Raw genomic sequence first — 19,168 nt, 5'->3', positions numbered from 1 at the left:
GAACAAACACCTTATATTGTTCTATAAGTGACCAACTAGAAATATAATAGCTTTGCTGGTAACTGGTTGAACATTATCAGCTATTTTAGGCCCAGTACAATTTTTGCCCTTTCTTGTTAAGTGACAAGGACTTTTTATAGAACATGATTGAATTACCCAACAACGAAGTCAATTAAAAATTGCTGATGTTTATCTTTTATCTTTTACTTACAGTGCATTTTTGCTATGCAAATAGGAGAGGAGATCATGACTAAGAAAATAATTGTACTTAGTCAGCTATTAGTAACATTAGAAAGTATTTTTAAAGTTAGCTATAACTGATTACATCTTTCCAGTGAAGTATTTAATCTTTCAGACTTTTCATGGCAACCTGAATTGGAGTTAAAGCATCTCCTTTCAGGTTTTAACATGGAGATGCTCTCCCTTCAGATCTATACACTTGAAACCAAATACTTCTTTGTAACACAGGATGCCAAGTCGGGTAAGATAACCTGAGAAAGAAGCTTCTTACTCTTTTGTATTGTAACAGGGTTTCCTTTTGAAAAAGCAGTACTGGCACTTGAAATTACCTAAAAAGAAACTCTCTTCCCAAGGTGGTCACCACTTGGGCCATTCCAACCCCAAAAAGTGGGGTTTTAGCAGCCTGGCTGCCCATCTGCTATTTACATTTCTATTAAGAAGAACCCTTATCCAGCAGAAGAGGAACATTAAGGTTTGTCTTGCCGTGTTCCTTTACAGTATCTGCTCAACAGATGTCTTATCATGGCAATATCTACAGCTGTAGGTTTCAGTCATTAGATTTACAAATCCTCAGTCAGTTCCCTCCTCAGAGCCAGGCTTGGAGAAATGAAAGCCATACAGGCAAACATTTGGTCTGAATGACTTCTAAAGAAAAAGATACTTGTTATGTGAAATGTACCCTTTTGTGTATAGAACAGTCAGTCCAGGCTTAGACTATGGACACGATCTGCTCAGTCTTCTGTCAGGTAGCTTGAAGCACTGTTTGAGGTTTAGTGAAGAATAATGATCCTGACACATCTGTAGACTAAAAAGTACAAACTGACAGCTGCATGACTTCAAAGCGTTTCCTCCATCAAACATACATATTTGCGTCACCTCCTCTTCCCATCTCTTTCGATATTCTCGCATTAGAAGATCACAGATAGAACAGCTGTTTCCAGTTAAAGCTCTCTTCATTTCTGCCACTGCAGTGACATAATTTACACCATTTTGTGAAAATCCGAAAGAACCAACAATGCGGAGCACGTTCACGCAGGGATGGAGTATGTGTCCTGACAGAGCCCCATGTCTGAGGAGAAGCAAAGAGGTGGAGGAATACTTTCCAGCGAAGTCTGGAAGCACAGGTAAGTACCATGTATTTGAAAAGCCTCTGGGAACTCAAAAGGCATCCCTGGAATATTATACTTGATGAAAATGTAGCTTTTTCTCCCAAAGAAGCTGTCTCTTCTGGTTGTCAGGGAAGGGAAATTCAGAGTCAGAGCTGTGGCTTTTGCCATCAGCTGGGTCTCTCCCTTATTGATATCCAGGTGACAGAGAGTATTTTAAACTACTCTCCTGTGTTATAAATTAGTATTTCCTCTCAGAACAAATAAGAATTTTAAGGTTGTCATAGAACTATCAGTCATGCCTTATGGCACATATTTACTTTATTAAAAGCCTAGGCAGCCTTTAATGTGGATAGAGGCCTTTGATTTTCAAGTAGAAACATTTGAAGCATATGAAGCAAAGATTAAATGCACCTAGAGGATCAAAATCTTGTAGTGAGATGTTTAACTCTTTATATAAATTTACAATCATAAGTAAGTGCTGTGGGATTTTCATTACTTGAACTTTCTGAGCTTTGGGATGTGCTTTCTCTCCTTGATTTTTACGTTTGTACAGATCCAAAAAATATAATACAGACAAATGAAAGCTTAACGCCTTAGATATATATATATACACAGTAATGATGCAAAGATGGGTCAGAACATTAGGTATTTTTTACAGATTTCACTGGTTTGACCTCTAAGTTCAAGAATTACCCAACACGACTGTGATTCCGACGCCAAACTAGACATTCTCACTGTAGCTTAGTACAGACACCTCAGCATCGTAAAGCTGAGAATAAATACTTAAAGGACATCTATCCTAAAGCAGAACTTTGGCCATAATAGAGGAGCTGCAGCAGCCAAATTAAATGAACAGTGTAATATTAAAAGCATATAATAGCTTATGCAAATTATCTAAATGATCCACAAAGATGAATTCTGATTATATTATAGCCAAAGCTTTTTATCAAACCCTTCTCAAGACTGCATTACAGTATTGAAAAAGGAAAAATCTCCCATTGATTCTGTGCTGCACCCTGGAGGTCAAATCCTACTGTGTATCAGAATGGAGGGCCTCTTTTTTGTTATCATTAAAGGTCTTTCCTGTTGCCCCTTAAATCTGTATTTATCAAAATCGGCATCTTCAGAGTACGGCACGAAATCCTTACATATTTACAGATGATTTCTCTCCTGTAGGCTGATCTGTCTCTGGAGAACAACTCCCTGGACCAAAGAAATGTCAAGCTATGGGAATATATGTTCTTTGTGATCAAGAACAAGTTGTTTCCAGAAGCTGAAGAGCTTCAGAAAACAGGATTAGTCTTCTCTCTCTCCTCCTCTCTTACCAAAGAGGATTATTCATCTATGATCACTGGCACACTGCCTCTGAAAGAGCAAGGCTATCTGTGGGAAGACTTTCAATCTCTTACCTCTCAGAATACACTGAAACTCAAAATCCACCTCTTTGGATTGAAAAGAAACAAAAGAGCTATTTAGTTTCAAGTTTTTACAGAAAGCAGCTCACCCATGAAGAAATAAATTTTACAGTTATCATCTGTGCAGCTTCTCTTACATTTCCAGCGATCTTAGCAACAATGACTGATGGTAACCTAAGATCACAGCCTCAATCTGTTGGCAGATATTACTCATGTTTTGTATCCAAATAACCTTTACGTTACTATATCACAACTACAGTTCCACTAGAGATGCAATTTAAGGTATCTTATTGTCAGAATGAATAAAAAACTGTACACACTGAGGTAAGCTTAACTGCTTCCTTCAAAGACGAGATCCTTCCAGTCAAGAACAAGGCAAAATAAACCAAGTTAAAGCAGCAGTATTTTTCCTCTTCTGCAGAATACTGCCATGTTAATTTAGCTCTATAAATGCTGTATTATTTACCGCAAATTCAGTGATTATAGAAGAAGACTTTCTGTGCCAGATTTAAAATTACTGAAATGTCACATTATAAAGAAGCTATATTTAAAGACACATTAAGACTTGGTGTGTGAGTAATACAACCTTTTACAGTTTGGATAAATTTAATTCTCTATGCTATAATTTCCTCTAGCATTTCAAGATGAAGTCACAGAATATATAAAATGGAATGACTAATATGTTCAGAGTGTATGTGTTTCTAAAACAAGGTTCTAAGCTATTCATTTAGCATGAATTTTAAGAATACAATAGAAATTCTTCCCCTGATTGCAATTCAGCAATTCCAGACCATGGTGAGAGGATTACTTATCTGAAAATACAGGTGTTCTATCAAGCTATACTCAGAGAAGAAAAAAAAAAGGATACAGACTACTGTTCCAGCACATAAAATCAGGAACATTTAAGATGTTTTCATGTATCTCATTACACACACTTGACAAAGAATGATCAGTTGGGGAACAGTCACACGAACCTGCATTTCATACGAGTAGTAGAACAGTAGCAAGGTTGCTTTATCTGTTCCAATATAGATTCCAACAGATTTTTATGGAGGCACTCAAAATACAGCCCCAGCAAGAATGCACCCACAGCAGATGCCTCATATGATAAACAGCAACTACTGGAGAATGAAGGGAAAACAACCCTGCTTTTCACGTGTCTAATCAAGGAGCTGCCTCATTTTAATGAAGACTAACGTCAATGGCACAATATTCAGAAATAATGAATGTCTGTGAAGCTTAGCCCTAATGGAAAGAAAGCTTCGACTTCCTAGGATCTTTCCAAAGGATATAAAAACAAGTTACCACTAATAATAACACCTTCCTTCTCCAAAGGTATGTAATGGTCTTTCCCAAGGACTATAATAGCTAGATATCCCAGCCCAAGTATTCTAGATTCAGTTAAGTGCAGAACAAAATACCTTTAAGAGGACCTACTGTTAACAGAATTCTCAAAAATCAAACTATGTATTTAAAGTGGTGCGGCACTAGGGGAAACTTGTATGCAAGCAATCTGTAATACTGTGCTGATTTTCCTTACTGATGGACCCTACAGAGACCTTTTTTAGCGCTAAGTAATGGAAACCATGCAACTGCACATTTTAAGATATCTGGGAGCCAACAGCTAGACCCTGTTGCCACAATGCAAGTTTACCCCCCCATCTAAATTGTCAGTTGTTTTTTTTTCTTCTCGTGAAATAAGAGCATAAGACTGTCTCTCAATATAACATATGAAAATAGAAAAAAAGGAAAGAAGAAAAGGCACAGGAAAGACTTTTTTAAGACTTCATATAGCAGCATGAGCTGAACGTGGGAGACAAAATTCATGTTAAACTGGGCATACTCAAAATGTCTGTATACCAACCTATATGCGTTTGAGCCATAACATCAGCTAGTCTGTGTGCAGCACCGCTGCCTCCGCTTTGTGTCGAGGAGGAGGATGTGGTTGATGTCGTAGAGCCGTGGATCGCTTGACTGATCCAGTGTTCCATGTTTATGCTCCCCTGACTTGAGGTGGGAGTTCCCTGCGAGTCGCCCTGCACGGAGCCTTCATCTTCTGAACCAGAAGAAGTATCTAGTAATTAAAACCAGCTTGTTAACTTGCAGTGCTTTGGGGTTTTCTTAATAGAAGTAAGGTATGTTCATATTACAAATCTAAAGATAATTGTCATTAAGAAAAACTCACGAAGGTAGGCAAACATAAAAAGAAATATCTGTAATACTGAAAGCCATAGAATGAAGAAAAATGCCAACAGTGCACTGAGAGCGCTTTCCTGCTCTAATGCCATGCCTTGTGTATTACTGTACAAAAATAAGGATAATAAAAGAGTCTTCCTTTATAATGTGGCTTGAGAATCTGAAGATCTCCAACCATTTATTAACAGTCCAGAATACTGAAAATATTTTCCTAAGCTCAGTCCACAAAGTCTGTGAAAAATTTTTGCAGCTGTATAAAGCCCACCCATCTCAGTGAGAAACCGAGTCCCAGATGGATTCAGCAAGTATGAGAATTCATGGGATGTGGGGTATTTTCACCGTCTAGTAGGTAAAAGAGCAGATAAATTTGCAAAGGGATAGCACAACTGATTGTAAAGACAAAGACCCATTACAGTGTTAGGGAATAAACTAGAAACTTGAACTTTTGAGTCACAGAAAATATGACAACATGGCCATAGTTAGGGCCTCATAAGACCAAAAGGACCAATGCTAGTTGAGGTACCACCAAGTGCAATGCCGCAGTGGCCTTTCCAGCCACTGAGTTCACCTTCTCTTCGAACATACCTTGACGTTATGCTCAGTGGGCTTCAAATGACATTTCCATCACTATCTATGCCAATAGATTGTTAGTTCATGTCAGTACAAAGAACCGTTTTTAAAATTCTCATCAAACACAGAGAGACGCTCACCTGGAGGTGTGTAGGCATCCATTGATGTTTGCACCACCAATGAACGTCGTTTCGAGGGCATTGGGACTGCCATTTTCCTTTCTTTATGTTTCGCAAGGGCTGCCTGAACTGCTTCCGTGTGGACATCTGGAAGGAGAGAGAGATTTCAAGCCGGCATTCGGACAGGAGCTGTTTGTTTGTTTGTGCATCCCCGGCGCAGGTTTGTTTGTACGCAGGCTGGGCTGACAACGCCTGTCAGTGATCAAAGGCCGGGAACGCAGGGGATCTCAGAGGATGTGTGAGCAGAAAAAGCAGCTACAGTGAAAAGCACCGTACCAACAAACAAGCCCTTTGAGCTGTACAAAATCCCCAGAACAGCGTTGCAGTATTTGAAGAGTAGGAACTCCGCTTCGCCAGAGCAAACCTTTGTTTAACCAAGAGCTGTTACTTCAGCAATCGTCAGTGTTTCAGTGGAAGCGTGGTGTACCCACAATGCCTGTTCTTAGAATGAATGAGGTTTCCACGCTAGACAAAAGTCACAGAGACTTAAGTGAACAGGAACATTTGCTGAAAAGGTAAGAGGTATGTGAAATGCCACAACAGAAACAGCAGCAGGTCCCCCGCTCACAAATCCTCCTCCTGCCTCCTTCACTTGGCTTTATTCACAGAAAAGTAAATATTATGTAGGGTTGACCTGAGGTGGAATGAGAAGAAAAAGCACCGTGAGCACAGGCCTGGTGCTTTGCAGGTGGGTGCCAATGGATCCAATGGATCCCTTCTCCATGAAGACATCCCCAGTGAGGAGCTTCTCTACCCTTCACGTGTATATACAGCAGTCTGCCTCCCCAGGTCTGAAAAAGGCTATTTATCCTATCTAAAAGACACCAGCAACATGTTTTGATTAATCACTTTGTTTTGTGCAAATCTTTTCATTACTACCACAACTATACATTGAAATTAGTCTAATTTCAGCTTACTACCTTGCGTATTTCTATTGGTTTTGGACAAGACACATGTGAGGAGACCATGCAAAACACACGGCAGACAACAAAAGTCACTTATGGTTAAAGAACTTGCCACAATGATCATTTAGCAGATGACTGAGAGCACATTATACGTTCCCTTTTAATCAGTCACGGTTAGCTGTAGGAACCGTAGTTGTGGGCACTATTTAGCTGTTGCCATCTGTGAAGCAGGAGCAAAGTGCAGCAGGTTTAATCCCGAGTGATCCCACTTCTGCTCCTGTTGAGTTTGTTTGAAGACGCCCCTTGCAGGCAGGTTTGGCAGCACACGGCCTGTTTTGTACCCCTGTGTCGATGTGCTGGCAGCTCTGAACAGGCAGTGTTCCCCCCGAAAAGCAACAGGCAAGAGAAGAGTATATATATATATATGTATATATGTGTGTATATATGTATATCTTTATTTAAAGAGCTGTTGATTGGATCACGCCAGGATAAGTAACTTGTTTAACAACTGGGAAGGATGACTGGAAGCATGAAATGATACACTCTGCTGATAAGCCGCAATGTCTCATTTTTAACAATAGTGTTCCCTATCTTCTGCCAGGGCTTAATCACCTCTCAGTGGAAAGACTGCAGGGAAGAGTAAGTCTAAGAAAAAGAATGTTATCAGCTGCTTCTGTGATTTGCTTCTTGCCTTTGTTTTAAATCATGAAGAGGATGAGCACGTCAGCGAAAGCAAAGCAAGAAAAGCAAAGGGCAAAGCTGGAAAAGCACACTCGGAAGACAAAAGAGCTGTGCGGCCGACGGACCAAAATGGAGGCAGATTGCAATGCTAACATCGAACCAGAAAACCACCTCTCTCCTGTCAAGTCATTATTTTAAAACAGAAGGTTTAAGGTCTTTGTTAGGATTAAAACCTGGTGAAAAGTTTATGTGAACAGTATCAGGCTAAGAAAATAAACAATGTAAGTCTTCACTTAACAGCATGTCCCCAAGAGAAATTCCTACCTGCTCGCTCCACAAGAATGCCAATAACATATACAGGACTGAACACACTCACTAGTAGTTTGTGTTTCTCATCCAATGAACAGGGAAAATTCTTGGTTTTCCTTCAAAGCATAGCAATTAGATATCAAGCAGTCAAACAGGAGTTCTTCCTTCAAAAAAACCCCAACCTCTACAGTAATTTTTGGAAGACAATAAATTTTGCTGATCAAGACAGGAAGAGCTATTTGTATACTATTGTATTTAGGACTGGTTTTTACTATACTAGGAGGGAGATGAGATGTAACTTAAATTCTGTAAAAGTTTTTTAAAGGAGAATAGTTGACGGAAAATAATTATTAAAATGCTTAGTGACAGCTGGACACTGAATCATAACTTGCAAATTCTTTGACTTCTTTTTTGATGCTTTTCTGATATAAGAAGGTAAACTCATCAGCTTAATTAAAAAACACTCTGCAGGGTTTTGATTTTCAAATGAGTCCACAGGAGTTCAGGAATTGAATTGTTTTCTTAATAAAGCACATGCCTGATATGTTTACTCATAATGGGTTACTGTGGAATAAACCATACTAAAGATTACTTAAAAACAAACAAACAAACATACACAACAAAACAAAAATCAAACCAGGAAGGAAATACAACGAGAAATATAAGAAATTCTAAATAAACAAGAGAGAAGCTGCCCAGGGACAAGGAACACATCCACCTGCTCCCAGCCTGGCCTGCAAGGTCAGCTATTCAGAAGGCATCACTCAGAGCATGGGGGCTACTAAAGAATAGGACACGTGTCTAGAAAAGGCTGAGGACAGACAGTCCAGAGATGGTTCAGGGACTATCAGCAACAGCTTCCAGGCATTGAGGAGGAGAGGAAATCAAAGCAGCAGAAACAGTCAAGCTTGGATGAAAAATCTTTTCACAATGTTCTTTCCCAGAAATAAAACTCTTGGCTGAACCAAGTGTCTCTAAGCATCTAAAGAAAAGCTAAGGATTAGGTAAAGAATGAATAACAGCCCATATGGTTTGTATGGTCTGCTTTCTGAACGAAAGCCTATTGATGGGTTCTGAAGATGCCCTTCAATGTATTTTGACAGTCTTGTATAGAGTGGGACTTGTAAAGCTAATGAACACCATTCAAGCCATTCACACCTAGAGACTAAGTCCCAAAGTACTGAGAAATCAGAGAGGTGAGGAAAAGCCAGACTGATACTTAAGAATGACACTTGAGAACAACTCATGGGTTACATCTATCCTGTAATCACAGAACAACAGAAATAGTAAGCAGGTACGTTCCCACCAAATATCAGCTTCAGGTATCACAGAAGGGACTCATAGAATGGTTTCGGCTGGAAACAACCTTAAAGATCACCTAGTTCCAAGCCCCTTCCATGGGCAGGGACACCTTCCACTAGATCAGGTTGCTCAAAGCCCTGTCCAACCTGATCTTGAACACTTCCAGGGATGGGGCATCCACAGTTTCTCTGGGCAGCCTTTTCCAGTGCCTCACCATCTTCACACTAAAGAATTTCTTTCAGTTTAAAGCCATTACCCCTTGTCCTATCACTACTTGCCCTTGGAAAAAGTCCCTCTTCAACTTTCCTTTAGGTCCCCTTTAGGTACTAGAAGGCTTCTGCAAGGTCTCCTCAGAGCCTTCTCTCCTCCAGGCTGAACAACCCCAACTCTCTCAGACCGTCTTCATGGGAAAGGTGCTCCAGCCCTCCGATCATCTTTGTGTCCTCTTCTGGACTCGCTCCAACAGGTCCATGTGCTTCCTGTGTTGGGGGCCCCAGAACTGGATGCAGTTCTCCAGGTGGGGTCTCATCAGAGCAGAGGAGCAGAATCACCACCCCCAACCTGCTGATCTTGTATGTTTCTTTTGATGCAGCCCAGGACACGGTTGGCTTTGTGGGCTGCAAGTGCACGTTGACAGCTCATGGTGAACGTCTCATCAACCAACACTTCCAAGTCCTTCTCCTCAGGGCTGCTCTCAACACATTCTCTGCCCAGCCTGTATTTGTGCTTTCCATAGAAATGCTTTGCTTTTCTCCAGGTTTTAGCTTTGCTTTTCTGATCTACAAGCCAACTTTGCTGGTGTATCACAAGGAATGTTAACCAAAATACAACTAATAATCTCTTTTTGTAGTTTTATGAAGCATGGTTTTAAATCTAAACAGAAATGTACACCCCTCACCAAAGAGTGACCTTGGTGATTCGCTTCTCATCAATTTGCCTTTATCTTGGTGCCCATCATATTGTTTGTGACCCATTCCCTTTCATTGCTTGCCCCCAGTCTGTCCCTAGCAGCTTCTGAAAAAATGCATGGAGACTGGCAATAGGAAATTATACAACAGTAATTGGAAGCTCCTTGTTCACTAAAGGAAGGAAACCACATTTGTGATACGCACTGGGATGAAGTACAGTGAGCATAAGAAGACTGGTCCAAGTTCCCTTGGGATGAGAAACTGCTTATCCCCCCTGAATCCCATCAGCACAACGCTGTTTGTATTCTCCACATATCACAGACAGCATCAGCAGAGAACATCACATTAGAATTTCAAACCGTCTCTGGCAGGGTGATGCCCCTTGTATTGCAGGTCTGACAAAAGGGTCTGAACTGTCTTCTCAATCTACCCTGGTACAGTCAAGCTAACTGAATTCATCATATTGTGACTGAGCATTGCTTTAAAACACAAATTTCGTCCTAAATTTTCCTGAAAAAATAGTTAATGTATGCAGCTTTCATTAATTAAAAGGAAAAATTAAAACGTCAACAAACTCCCCACTTCTCTTTCCTCCTAGTGTGGCATGCTACAATTTCTCATCTATTACAAAGTTCAGACAGAGTTTCAAACACAAGTATACCTTGGTGTAGTTGCACTCAAGTCTTCTGAAAAAGTCCCAAGTCTAAGTGGAAAGAAAATGCTGTCAGGCAAAATGTTCTTTCATGTAGAAGTCTGTGACATTCTAACTACACTGTTACAGCTGATAAAACGTCTCCAGGTCCTGACCCTCCAAAAGGCTCCTATAGATAACAAAATCTTTATACTCTTCCTATCTGGATTTTCCACAAGAAAGTCTCATCAGAAAATCTAGAGCATAGAGTAAAATATCACCACTTCGACGTACAGTAGTAGGAACCGACACACAGTTCCTATCCGCTATTGTCATCCACTGTTTCAGGTTGGCCAACCATTTGTTGAATGCAATTTGTGAGTTTGTACTCAAGGAATCAATAAATGGGAAAGAGGAAAGAAAGACGGTTGGGAAAGCTGAACTTGTGGTGTCAGTATTCAGCCCGACACGTATTTCTTACAGGCTGCCTGACAACACTTAGCAAACCCCAGACAAATCAACTCTGTCCCCAGCCTTCACTCTGTTGTATTCAGTGTTTTTTATTTGTTTATTCTCTTCCTTTATTTTCTATGACAGGATAGAGAGAGCAAGCATACTTCTGGGAGCAAAGTCAGGAAGTGAAACACAAAGGAAGTGGAACTGAAAACACAAGAGAAAGTTTCCCTTTGAAGAGCTAATGATCTATTAAACAAGAGATGAGGCCTCAAAATGGTGGGCAGAGAAATTAAAACTGGCACAGAGAATGAGGGTCCATAAGCTCAGACTCCCAAGAGCCCATGGTTTTGCTCACTGCGCTCCACAATCAGAAATTCTCATCTATTGCAAACAGAGGGAAATTCCTCATTCCCACCGTCAGGACGGATTGTGCAGCTTTCCCGGGAGGTGCTCTGCTTAGCACAGGCGCTCTTGTCATCTGGTTTACCTTGTAACTTGGCACAACGTTGTGCTCCTTTTTTAACTGAAAAAGGAAATAAAACCCCCCTGCTAGCACACATCACTACACAGCTCCAGCTCGATATGGACCCTGTTTTCTCCATCGTTGTTTCCAGTTTTATCCCTCCGTGCAATCTAATGGCTGCATGTTCAACATATCACTGCGTCTGACCGTCCACGCACAAGGCAGCAAGCCCATCTCTGCTTCTGTGGAGCCAAGCGTCACAGCAAACCAGCGGGAGACCAGAGAGGCGGTGGTCGGCACGGCTGTGCCCCAGGGACGAGCCTGCGCTCAGAGGCTGTTCATTTAAACACATCCAACACGGGAGACAGCAACCTGTCCTCAACTAGGAGGACAAGGAATTTGAGAAGGACAAAGAATTACTGGAGGGAGTCCAGCAGAGAGCTGCAAAGATGGTGAGGGGTCTGGAGCATCTTACAATGAGAGACTGAGAGAGCTGTGTCTGTTCAGCCTGGAGAAGAGAAGCTGAGAAGGGATCTTATCAATGCTGACAAATATCTCAACGGTGGGTGTCAAGAGGATGGACCAGACTCTTTTCAGTTGTGCCCAGCGATAGGATGAGGGGCAACACGTGCACACTGAAACACAGGAGGTTCCATCTGAATATGAGGAGAAACTTCTTTACTTGGAGGTGCCAGAGCCCTGGAACAGGCTGCCCAGAGAGGCTGTGGAGTCTCCTTCTCTGGAGACATTCAAACCCGCCTGGACACCTTCCTGTGTGATCTCCTCTGGTGAACCTGCTTTAGCAGGTAGGTTGGACTGGATGATCTCCAGAGGTCCCTTCAGCCCCAACCAGCCTGTGACTCTGACTGGATGAAAGCAGATGTTCAGGAGATAACCATGTTAACTGCTGACAGGTGGATAGTGTCCAAAGGTTAAATAATAATGCCGAAAACCACAGCAGTAAATCCTGTTAATTACAGATTGCTTATACTCTTTACCCCATTTTCACCGTGTTCTTTAAGCATTTATTACCTACATTTTTGATAGCCCAGAATGTAGAATCATAGAATGTCCTGAGTTGGAAGGGACCCACAAGGACCATGGAGTCCACGCAATTTTTTCTGGGGGGAGATGTGACAATTGTTTTTTCAGTCAGTAGTTGGGTTGGCACACAGAAAGAGAGCCTGGCCAGGAGTTTTAGTCTGGTTTGTATTGGCTCTGGGATAGGAAAAGTCTCTTCTGAAATTTTACCAAAGTCTTTTCTGTAGAGCATACTTTCTCTCCTCCTTGCACAAATGTATGTGTATTTATAGTAAGTGGCGAGTTTCCCCTGTGACAAGCTGTCCTCTCCCAGCTACTGACTTTGGGAAGGCAGTACATATGATCCTTCTGCGCTCAGATGAGCTCCACAAGCAAATAAGCTTTCCTTTCCTGAAGGCAGAAAGCAATTGTTATGTGATGAACAAGGTCAGCCTTTTCCTGGTCCACATATGGAGCCTCACTGCAGCATCTCATGTTTCCCTACAGCTGCTAGAAGAACACTCCCATGCAGTGTGCATCCTTGCTTGGCATGGAGCGTGATCCTGAATCGCCCGTCCCTTAAACCGCATCAACAGGGACACCCCATTGCTGACTTGAGCCAGACACAGTCCTTGGAAGCTCTGAACTGTAACTGAGACATCTGAAATACGCTGCTTATTCCTAGTCCTCCCACAGATTTTTGCAGCTTTTAGCAGGAGATTGAGTTTGCTCCTTCTTGTTCAGCTCCTTTTTAAAAAACAAAAATCTATTCAACAAACTACAGTCTCATTCTTCCTCAGTGTGGAGGGGTTGTTAAAATTTGGTTTAACGTGCCTCAGCAGCTTCCTTTATTCAGTATTAGTTGCATTTGCTCCACGGGCACGTCAAACACTCAACATACTGTAAGCAAAGTGATACCACCTCACGGATCAGGGATCTGTTAGTTCTGGAAGGATCACGAAACAGGGCACCTCTCCCACAGCAAATATCTGCTACATTTAAAATTTCCACGTTATAAAACTGCTCCTCACGCCCCCTGCATAAAGTGCCTCAGCACACAAGAGAAAAACAGAATCTTCTTTTGCACTTAAATCAGGTCTTGCAGTTGTTTGTCAAGTAGTTCTCTTGTATCTAATTTATCACGCAGCCCTATTTTTTTTTTTTAAGAAAATAAATTAGACTTGCTGTAGAAAGGAGTTGTGCATTGTTATAATAAAGATAGCACAAGTCTGTTTCTACCTGTGTTTCAGATAAAATACATTACTTCTATTGTCTTTGAGTTTTCTCTTTCCCAGTGATTATAAAGCCTTGAGACCAAATCACCAGCTGTTTAAGAAACTCAAAAATGGAAAAACAAGCTGTTGCCTAATTTTTGCTGTACAGATGCAGAACTGTCCAGTAGAGTCCCCCCCATCCTCCACAGTCTGGTTTGCCGGTTCTGCAGTAACGGTACCTCCATTCCTGCCCCCAGGGGACTTACCCTGGAAGAATCAAACCGCTGGGAGACATACTTGGATGGGATCTGAATTCATCCATCTCACCTGTTTGTTCCTTTTGCCTCATATAATTCCTCTCCCCTAAGCAATTATTGTCTTTTATGATTTAGCCTTTGGAAATAATCTTTCTTCCTTTGCTTTAGTAGCCAATTCCTGGTAAGACGATGATACGAGTGGGAGTAGGATGGACCCAAGGACTCTGAGAAAGTTCAGCATCCTTGATTGTTATGCGAAAGTTCACAAACACAACTACTCACTCATAGAATGGCAGATTATGAAGATCAAGAAGGCTGATGCTCCACACTAATGAGTTGAGAATGCCAAAAGATTTTTAATAAGAGGTTATTTATGTAAAATAATACATATTTATGTCTTACTTATATTGCAGTAAAGGATCAGCCCTGCAGTCAAACATTTAACAAGTAAGTAAAACCACAAACAAGCCTGTGTCAGGGAAGCCAGTATCTGAGGTGGCACCAAGGAAAAGAGCTGGAAGAACAGGCAGGCGCTGCAGGAGGCAGCAGGAGCAAGGCCGATTATTGCTGCACCAACACACAGCGCGACACAAGAATCCCAACAGCTTCCGAGTTACTGCAGGGAGGCAACGGATGCTATGTGAAAACAGTGTTATCAAACCAGAGCTATCAAAGGTGAATTTGGGCTGAAAATTCTAGATAAGGCTAAGGATAGCAATAGTATACAAAGTAATTACACAGAGGAAAGGTTGGCAATTGCTGCCTTACAGGAAACTAGTAGCTGAAAGCATGGAAGTCTCTTATGAGCTTAATCAGACTTTTGTTGTAGCTGCCATGGAAACAAAGGATATACTGAGAATTCATTTCCTAATATATGGCCTGTAAATACTCTGAGTAGAGATAATTTGGTAGCTACATCTATTGGAAATGCAATCAGGACGTACTAAATAGGGCGAGACAAGGTAAATGTGGTATCATCAGAACAGATTACAGTTAGGCTTTGTCTTTTGATTGTCCTGGGCCAACAGCATTGACTTGTTTTGAGGCAGATACAGGGCAAGTGGTTTCATAAAAATCGCTGTGTTCATCCAACACAGATCAGTCCTCAGAAAATCATCACTCCTCTGGGAATGTGAAAGTCAGTGAGTCCATATATAATAATGGATCTCTGCTGTGGGTGATGCTATAATGAAGCAGTCTCAGAATACTTTCACAATCTCTCTGGGTATTAAGATAGGAAAGCAAATAGCCCAAACAGTGTGACACCTAATTTCTCTCCAGCTGCAAGCAGGTGTGCTATTAATTCTGAAATATGGCTTTCACAACAAACACAGGGAATACTCAATTGAATGCAAGAACATCTGCTCTAAGAGGACTCTCATTTATACAAGGGCTGTGGAGGTTACTAACAAATAAACTTATATTTAAAAAAACAATTTAAGTGTGTAAGTTTCAGTCCTTGGGATGTTTAAACTGTATATACCGGGCCTCTGGTTTTACTGGGAACTGGGGATACATGGACAAGGAGGGGAAAGTTCTGCTGACTTTTCATGAATTCAGAGCCAAACTTTGTTGACCTGCACAATTTTTGGCACTGCAAACCCCTGCACCCCATGAACATGCCACTGACAAAGGCCTGGCTCTTCTGCGATGCTGCAGCCAACGAACTGCTGGCGCTCCGCAAAGGGCTGGGCTGCCCAGTTCCACCTCCTGCTGCACACCTGAAGAAGCCCGAAGCTTTGTAGGTTCTCAGGTGGTCAGAAAGCTTAACTCTAAGGAAGAAAAGCACGACTGTCATCTCCCACTTTGGATGGCAGTGGTGATAATCCATAATTCTGGGTGGAAGGAATCACAGAATCACAGAATCGACTGGGTTGGAAAAGACTTCAGAGATCATCCAGTCCAACCCTTGGTCCAACTCCAGTTCATTTACCAGATCATGGCACTCAGTGCCATGTCCAATCTCAGTTTAAAAACCTCCAGGGACGGTGAGTCCAGCACCTCCCTGGGCAGCCATTCCAGTGCCTGACCACTCTCTCTGCAAAGAATTTATTTCTAATATCCAGCCTAAATTTCCCCTGGCAGAGTTTAAGCCCATGCCCCCTTGTCCTACTGCTGACTGCCTGGGAGAAGAGACCAATCCCCACCTGGCTATAACTTCCCTTCAGGTAGTTCTAGAGAGTGCTGAGCTCACCTCTAAGCCTCCTCTTCTCCAGACTAAACAACCCCAGCTCCCTCAGCCTCTCCCCATAGGTCCTGTGTTCAAGTCCCTTCACCAGTCTTGTTGTTCTTCTCTGGACCTGCTCTAGCACTTCAATCTCTTTCCTGAACCGAGGGGCCCAGAACTGAACACAATACTCCAGGTGTGGCCTCCCCAGTGCAGAGTACAGGGGAAGGATCACTTCCCTTGTTCTGCTGACCACGTTATTTTTGATACAGGACAGGATCCCATTGGCCTTCTTGGCCACCTGGGAACACTGCTGGTTCATGTTGAGCTCCCTGTCCATTAGTACCCCCAGGTCCCTTTCTGCCTGACTGCTCTCCAGCCACTCTGCTCTCCAGGAAGGCAAAAGCCGAACAGGCAGGTGGGAGAGCTGCACAGGCAGGTTGCGGAACACAGCGGTTATGTGATGGAAACCGAGGACACCAAACCAGAGGACTGAACTCTTCATGACTCCACTGCTAGTTTTGCTGAAAGGCATAGTTGTTGCTCTACTTTGGATTCTTCAGCTATTATAATAAAGTTGATTTTAAAATGTTTTCCTCTAAACTCTGGGATTTAAAACTATATTAACTCCACTCATAAGTGAAACAAAAAAACAACATGCAGGTCTCCCACTAATAATTTCCATCCCTCCATTTATTTATTGTCTCATTTGTAATGCAATCTGGAAGTCAGCTTCACAGAGTGACTTCATCTCAGGGCCCCTTATTATGCGATCTGAAGTAAATCAACTTTTTCTTGTTTCTCTCTGGAGATCCTTGAGTAATTTTCCTCAAGAGTTCTGCTATTATCCCTACAAATCTTCCTGCTGGGTCAAAAGCAAGGATGTGGTCATATAAATTATATCATTGCACAAGTTCTTCAACCTCTTCTTTTGCCCTAATTGAGTTGTAGCTTGAAATGAAGTTTGTAAGTAAACTAAATCAAACAGGACATTAAATAATCTCTGAATAAGTGTGCCTACAGCCAGGTTAATTAATACAGATTAACTCTTAAGTAACCCTTGCTCACCTGAAGGGTTAAGAAATTATTTATTTTATTATGAGCCACCTTCATATTTACAAGCAGTCCCATCTTGATACATAGCACATTTGTCATATTTTTCTTTTTTAATATTCTTTGGAGAAATGCTAAATGATAGGGATTCAATAAAAACAATGTCTCAAACTTTTCTATTCCATCCTTTCCTCTACCACGCACTACAACTCTTACATTCTCCTAGTATAATTCTTTTTCATCAGTTCTGGCAAGATTTCCGAATGAGATCTTGAACGTCCTTTTAAAAATGTAAGCCACCCATATATTTTAAAATCACCATGAGGTAAGCTGCAAACACACAAAATGTCAGCAACCTTTGTTACGGTTCATGCACACACTCACCTCACGGTAAATGAGAACAAATGGGTGGTAAGGCACGAACCCAAGCTCCTAGAGCAGAGCAGCTCAGCTCCCCAGGGCCTGGTGCCAACCTCTCCCCTAGGATCTGGGTCTACAGCTAATGCTCTCTCACCCTTATTTCAAATGCCCCCCAGACCTAGCCTGTGGTTATTTGAATTTCAATGATTTCATGCTCAGCATAAGCTGTTCAGTCTTTTCCCTGTTGAACCACAGTGTGGGAAAGGTGGCTCAGGAATTTGAGCTGGGAGAGTTGTAGTTAGCATGCATTTGTTTTGGCAGTATCACCAAAAATCTCCTATATTAAGATGTCTTTTAAAAGAACTGCTGCGTGCGCTCGGAAAACGAGCTGTTCTCTGCAGCGGTGGGATCTCTGGGGCGAGGGCTGGCAGCCCTCCAAACACGGTGTACCACACTGAATCTTTGCCATCTTCAGAAGTTAAACACATCGGAAAGTATCAGCAAGAGTGAGCGGGAGAAGGAAGGTACTCGCTGTCGAGAGTCCAGGTACCACAATCCCCTTACCTGCAGGACTCGTCCTCCATGCTACCAGCTGAGAGAAGCTGATTCCACTACGGTATTTCTCAAAACACTCCATTTCTCAGCTCCCAGCCCAATGCACGGCTGTGACTTTTAATACCTGTCCACATAGTTCATGTAGCTCATTTGCTGGTCTTTGCTCTAGGACACTGTGAACCCTTAGATATAGAGGCAGTGCAATTTCACTTACGCTGCTACTTCCCACACCACTTCTGACATCTGGAAAACTCAGGTTTTTAGAGCTCACTGGTCACATTTTTCTTAAGCATTATACTTGCTCCAGGCATTGCAGAACACCGCTCCCCTTCAAGGCCTCTTAGAGACCTCACAAGAAACAAGGGCTTAATAAACATGGCCCAACCCATCTGTCATATCCTCATCTCATCAGGGGAGAATTTGACAGCAGAAATCATAGATCCAAGAGCCGCTACCTCATTCCTAACACATGCATGTGCATTTGAACATATTACTCTGCATTCTCCATGATATAATGTTGATTTTTTTAGTTTTTGATTTTTATTGGCACATACTTTTCATGTATTTACATCATTTCCCCCCTTTTTTGTTTTTACTGACAGGTGTGGGAACAGTGAAAGCCAGGGCCTGGCACATGAGGAGGTGCTCTGGTTTTCAGCATCGTGATGGAAAACTGAAGCTTTTTGGTTTGGCATAATCTGAAGGCCACAGAAATGACCCTTCAGAAAAAAAAGAAGTTGGAAAGGACCTGACATTTGAATTTTCCATGTGTTGAACACTCAGCTGAGGGAGGATAACACACTTGTTCCCTGGAGAGGAGTTAAAACAGGCGCTGTAGGTCTCTGAAGGAGAGTTGCTCTCTGAACCCCACAGGCCACAACTGGCCCAGAAACGCAGATCTGGAGGAGGTTTATCGTGATCAAGGGAACCATTTCTGATCAGGAGGATCTGCCCAGTTTTCCCAGGGGGTGTTTTGTTCGGAACTGCCTGGGCAGCTGCTGCTGTACCGCCCAGCAGCCTTTCTGTGGCAGCAGAGCCCAGCATTGCTCCGGCCACCGCAACAGCCCCGGCTGGGGCCAACCATGGCCGGGCCTCCGGGGAGAGGATATGGTCACTGCTCCCAGCACCGGAGCAGGAAAACTGTTCTGACAAAGCAAGGCAGCCTGTGTAATGGTATT

The 19,168-nt window shown here is 42.2% G+C and overlaps 1 protein-coding gene across 9 annotated transcripts in view; it reads right to left on the bottom strand.

The window, feature by feature from the left end:
• The window catches only part of DIP2C (disco interacting protein 2 homolog C), a 322,355-nt gene that overhangs the window by 111,871 nt on the left and 191,316 nt on the right, over positions 1-19,168 (bottom strand). For all 9 annotated transcript variants that reach the window (XM_065830042.2, XM_065830044.2, XM_065830041.2 and 6 more), the window contains 2 exons: positions 5,671-5,796; positions 4,629-4,838 (listed from right to left, as the gene is read on the bottom strand). In XM_065830042.2, coding sequence (XP_065686114.1) covers positions 4,629-4,838; positions 5,671-5,796 — 336 coding nt within the window. The remainder of the gene's footprint in view (positions 1-4,628; positions 4,839-5,670; positions 5,797-19,168) is intronic.

Source organism: Patagioenas fasciata, chromosome 2 (assembly GCF_037038585.1).
Source record: "Patagioenas fasciata isolate bPatFas1 chromosome 2, bPatFas1.hap1, whole genome shotgun sequence".
Taxonomy (NCBI): domain Eukaryota; kingdom Metazoa; phylum Chordata; class Aves; order Columbiformes; family Columbidae; genus Patagioenas; species Patagioenas fasciata.
Note: the sequence above shows the minus strand (reverse complement) of the source record. Positions and strands in the feature narration are given on the sequence as shown.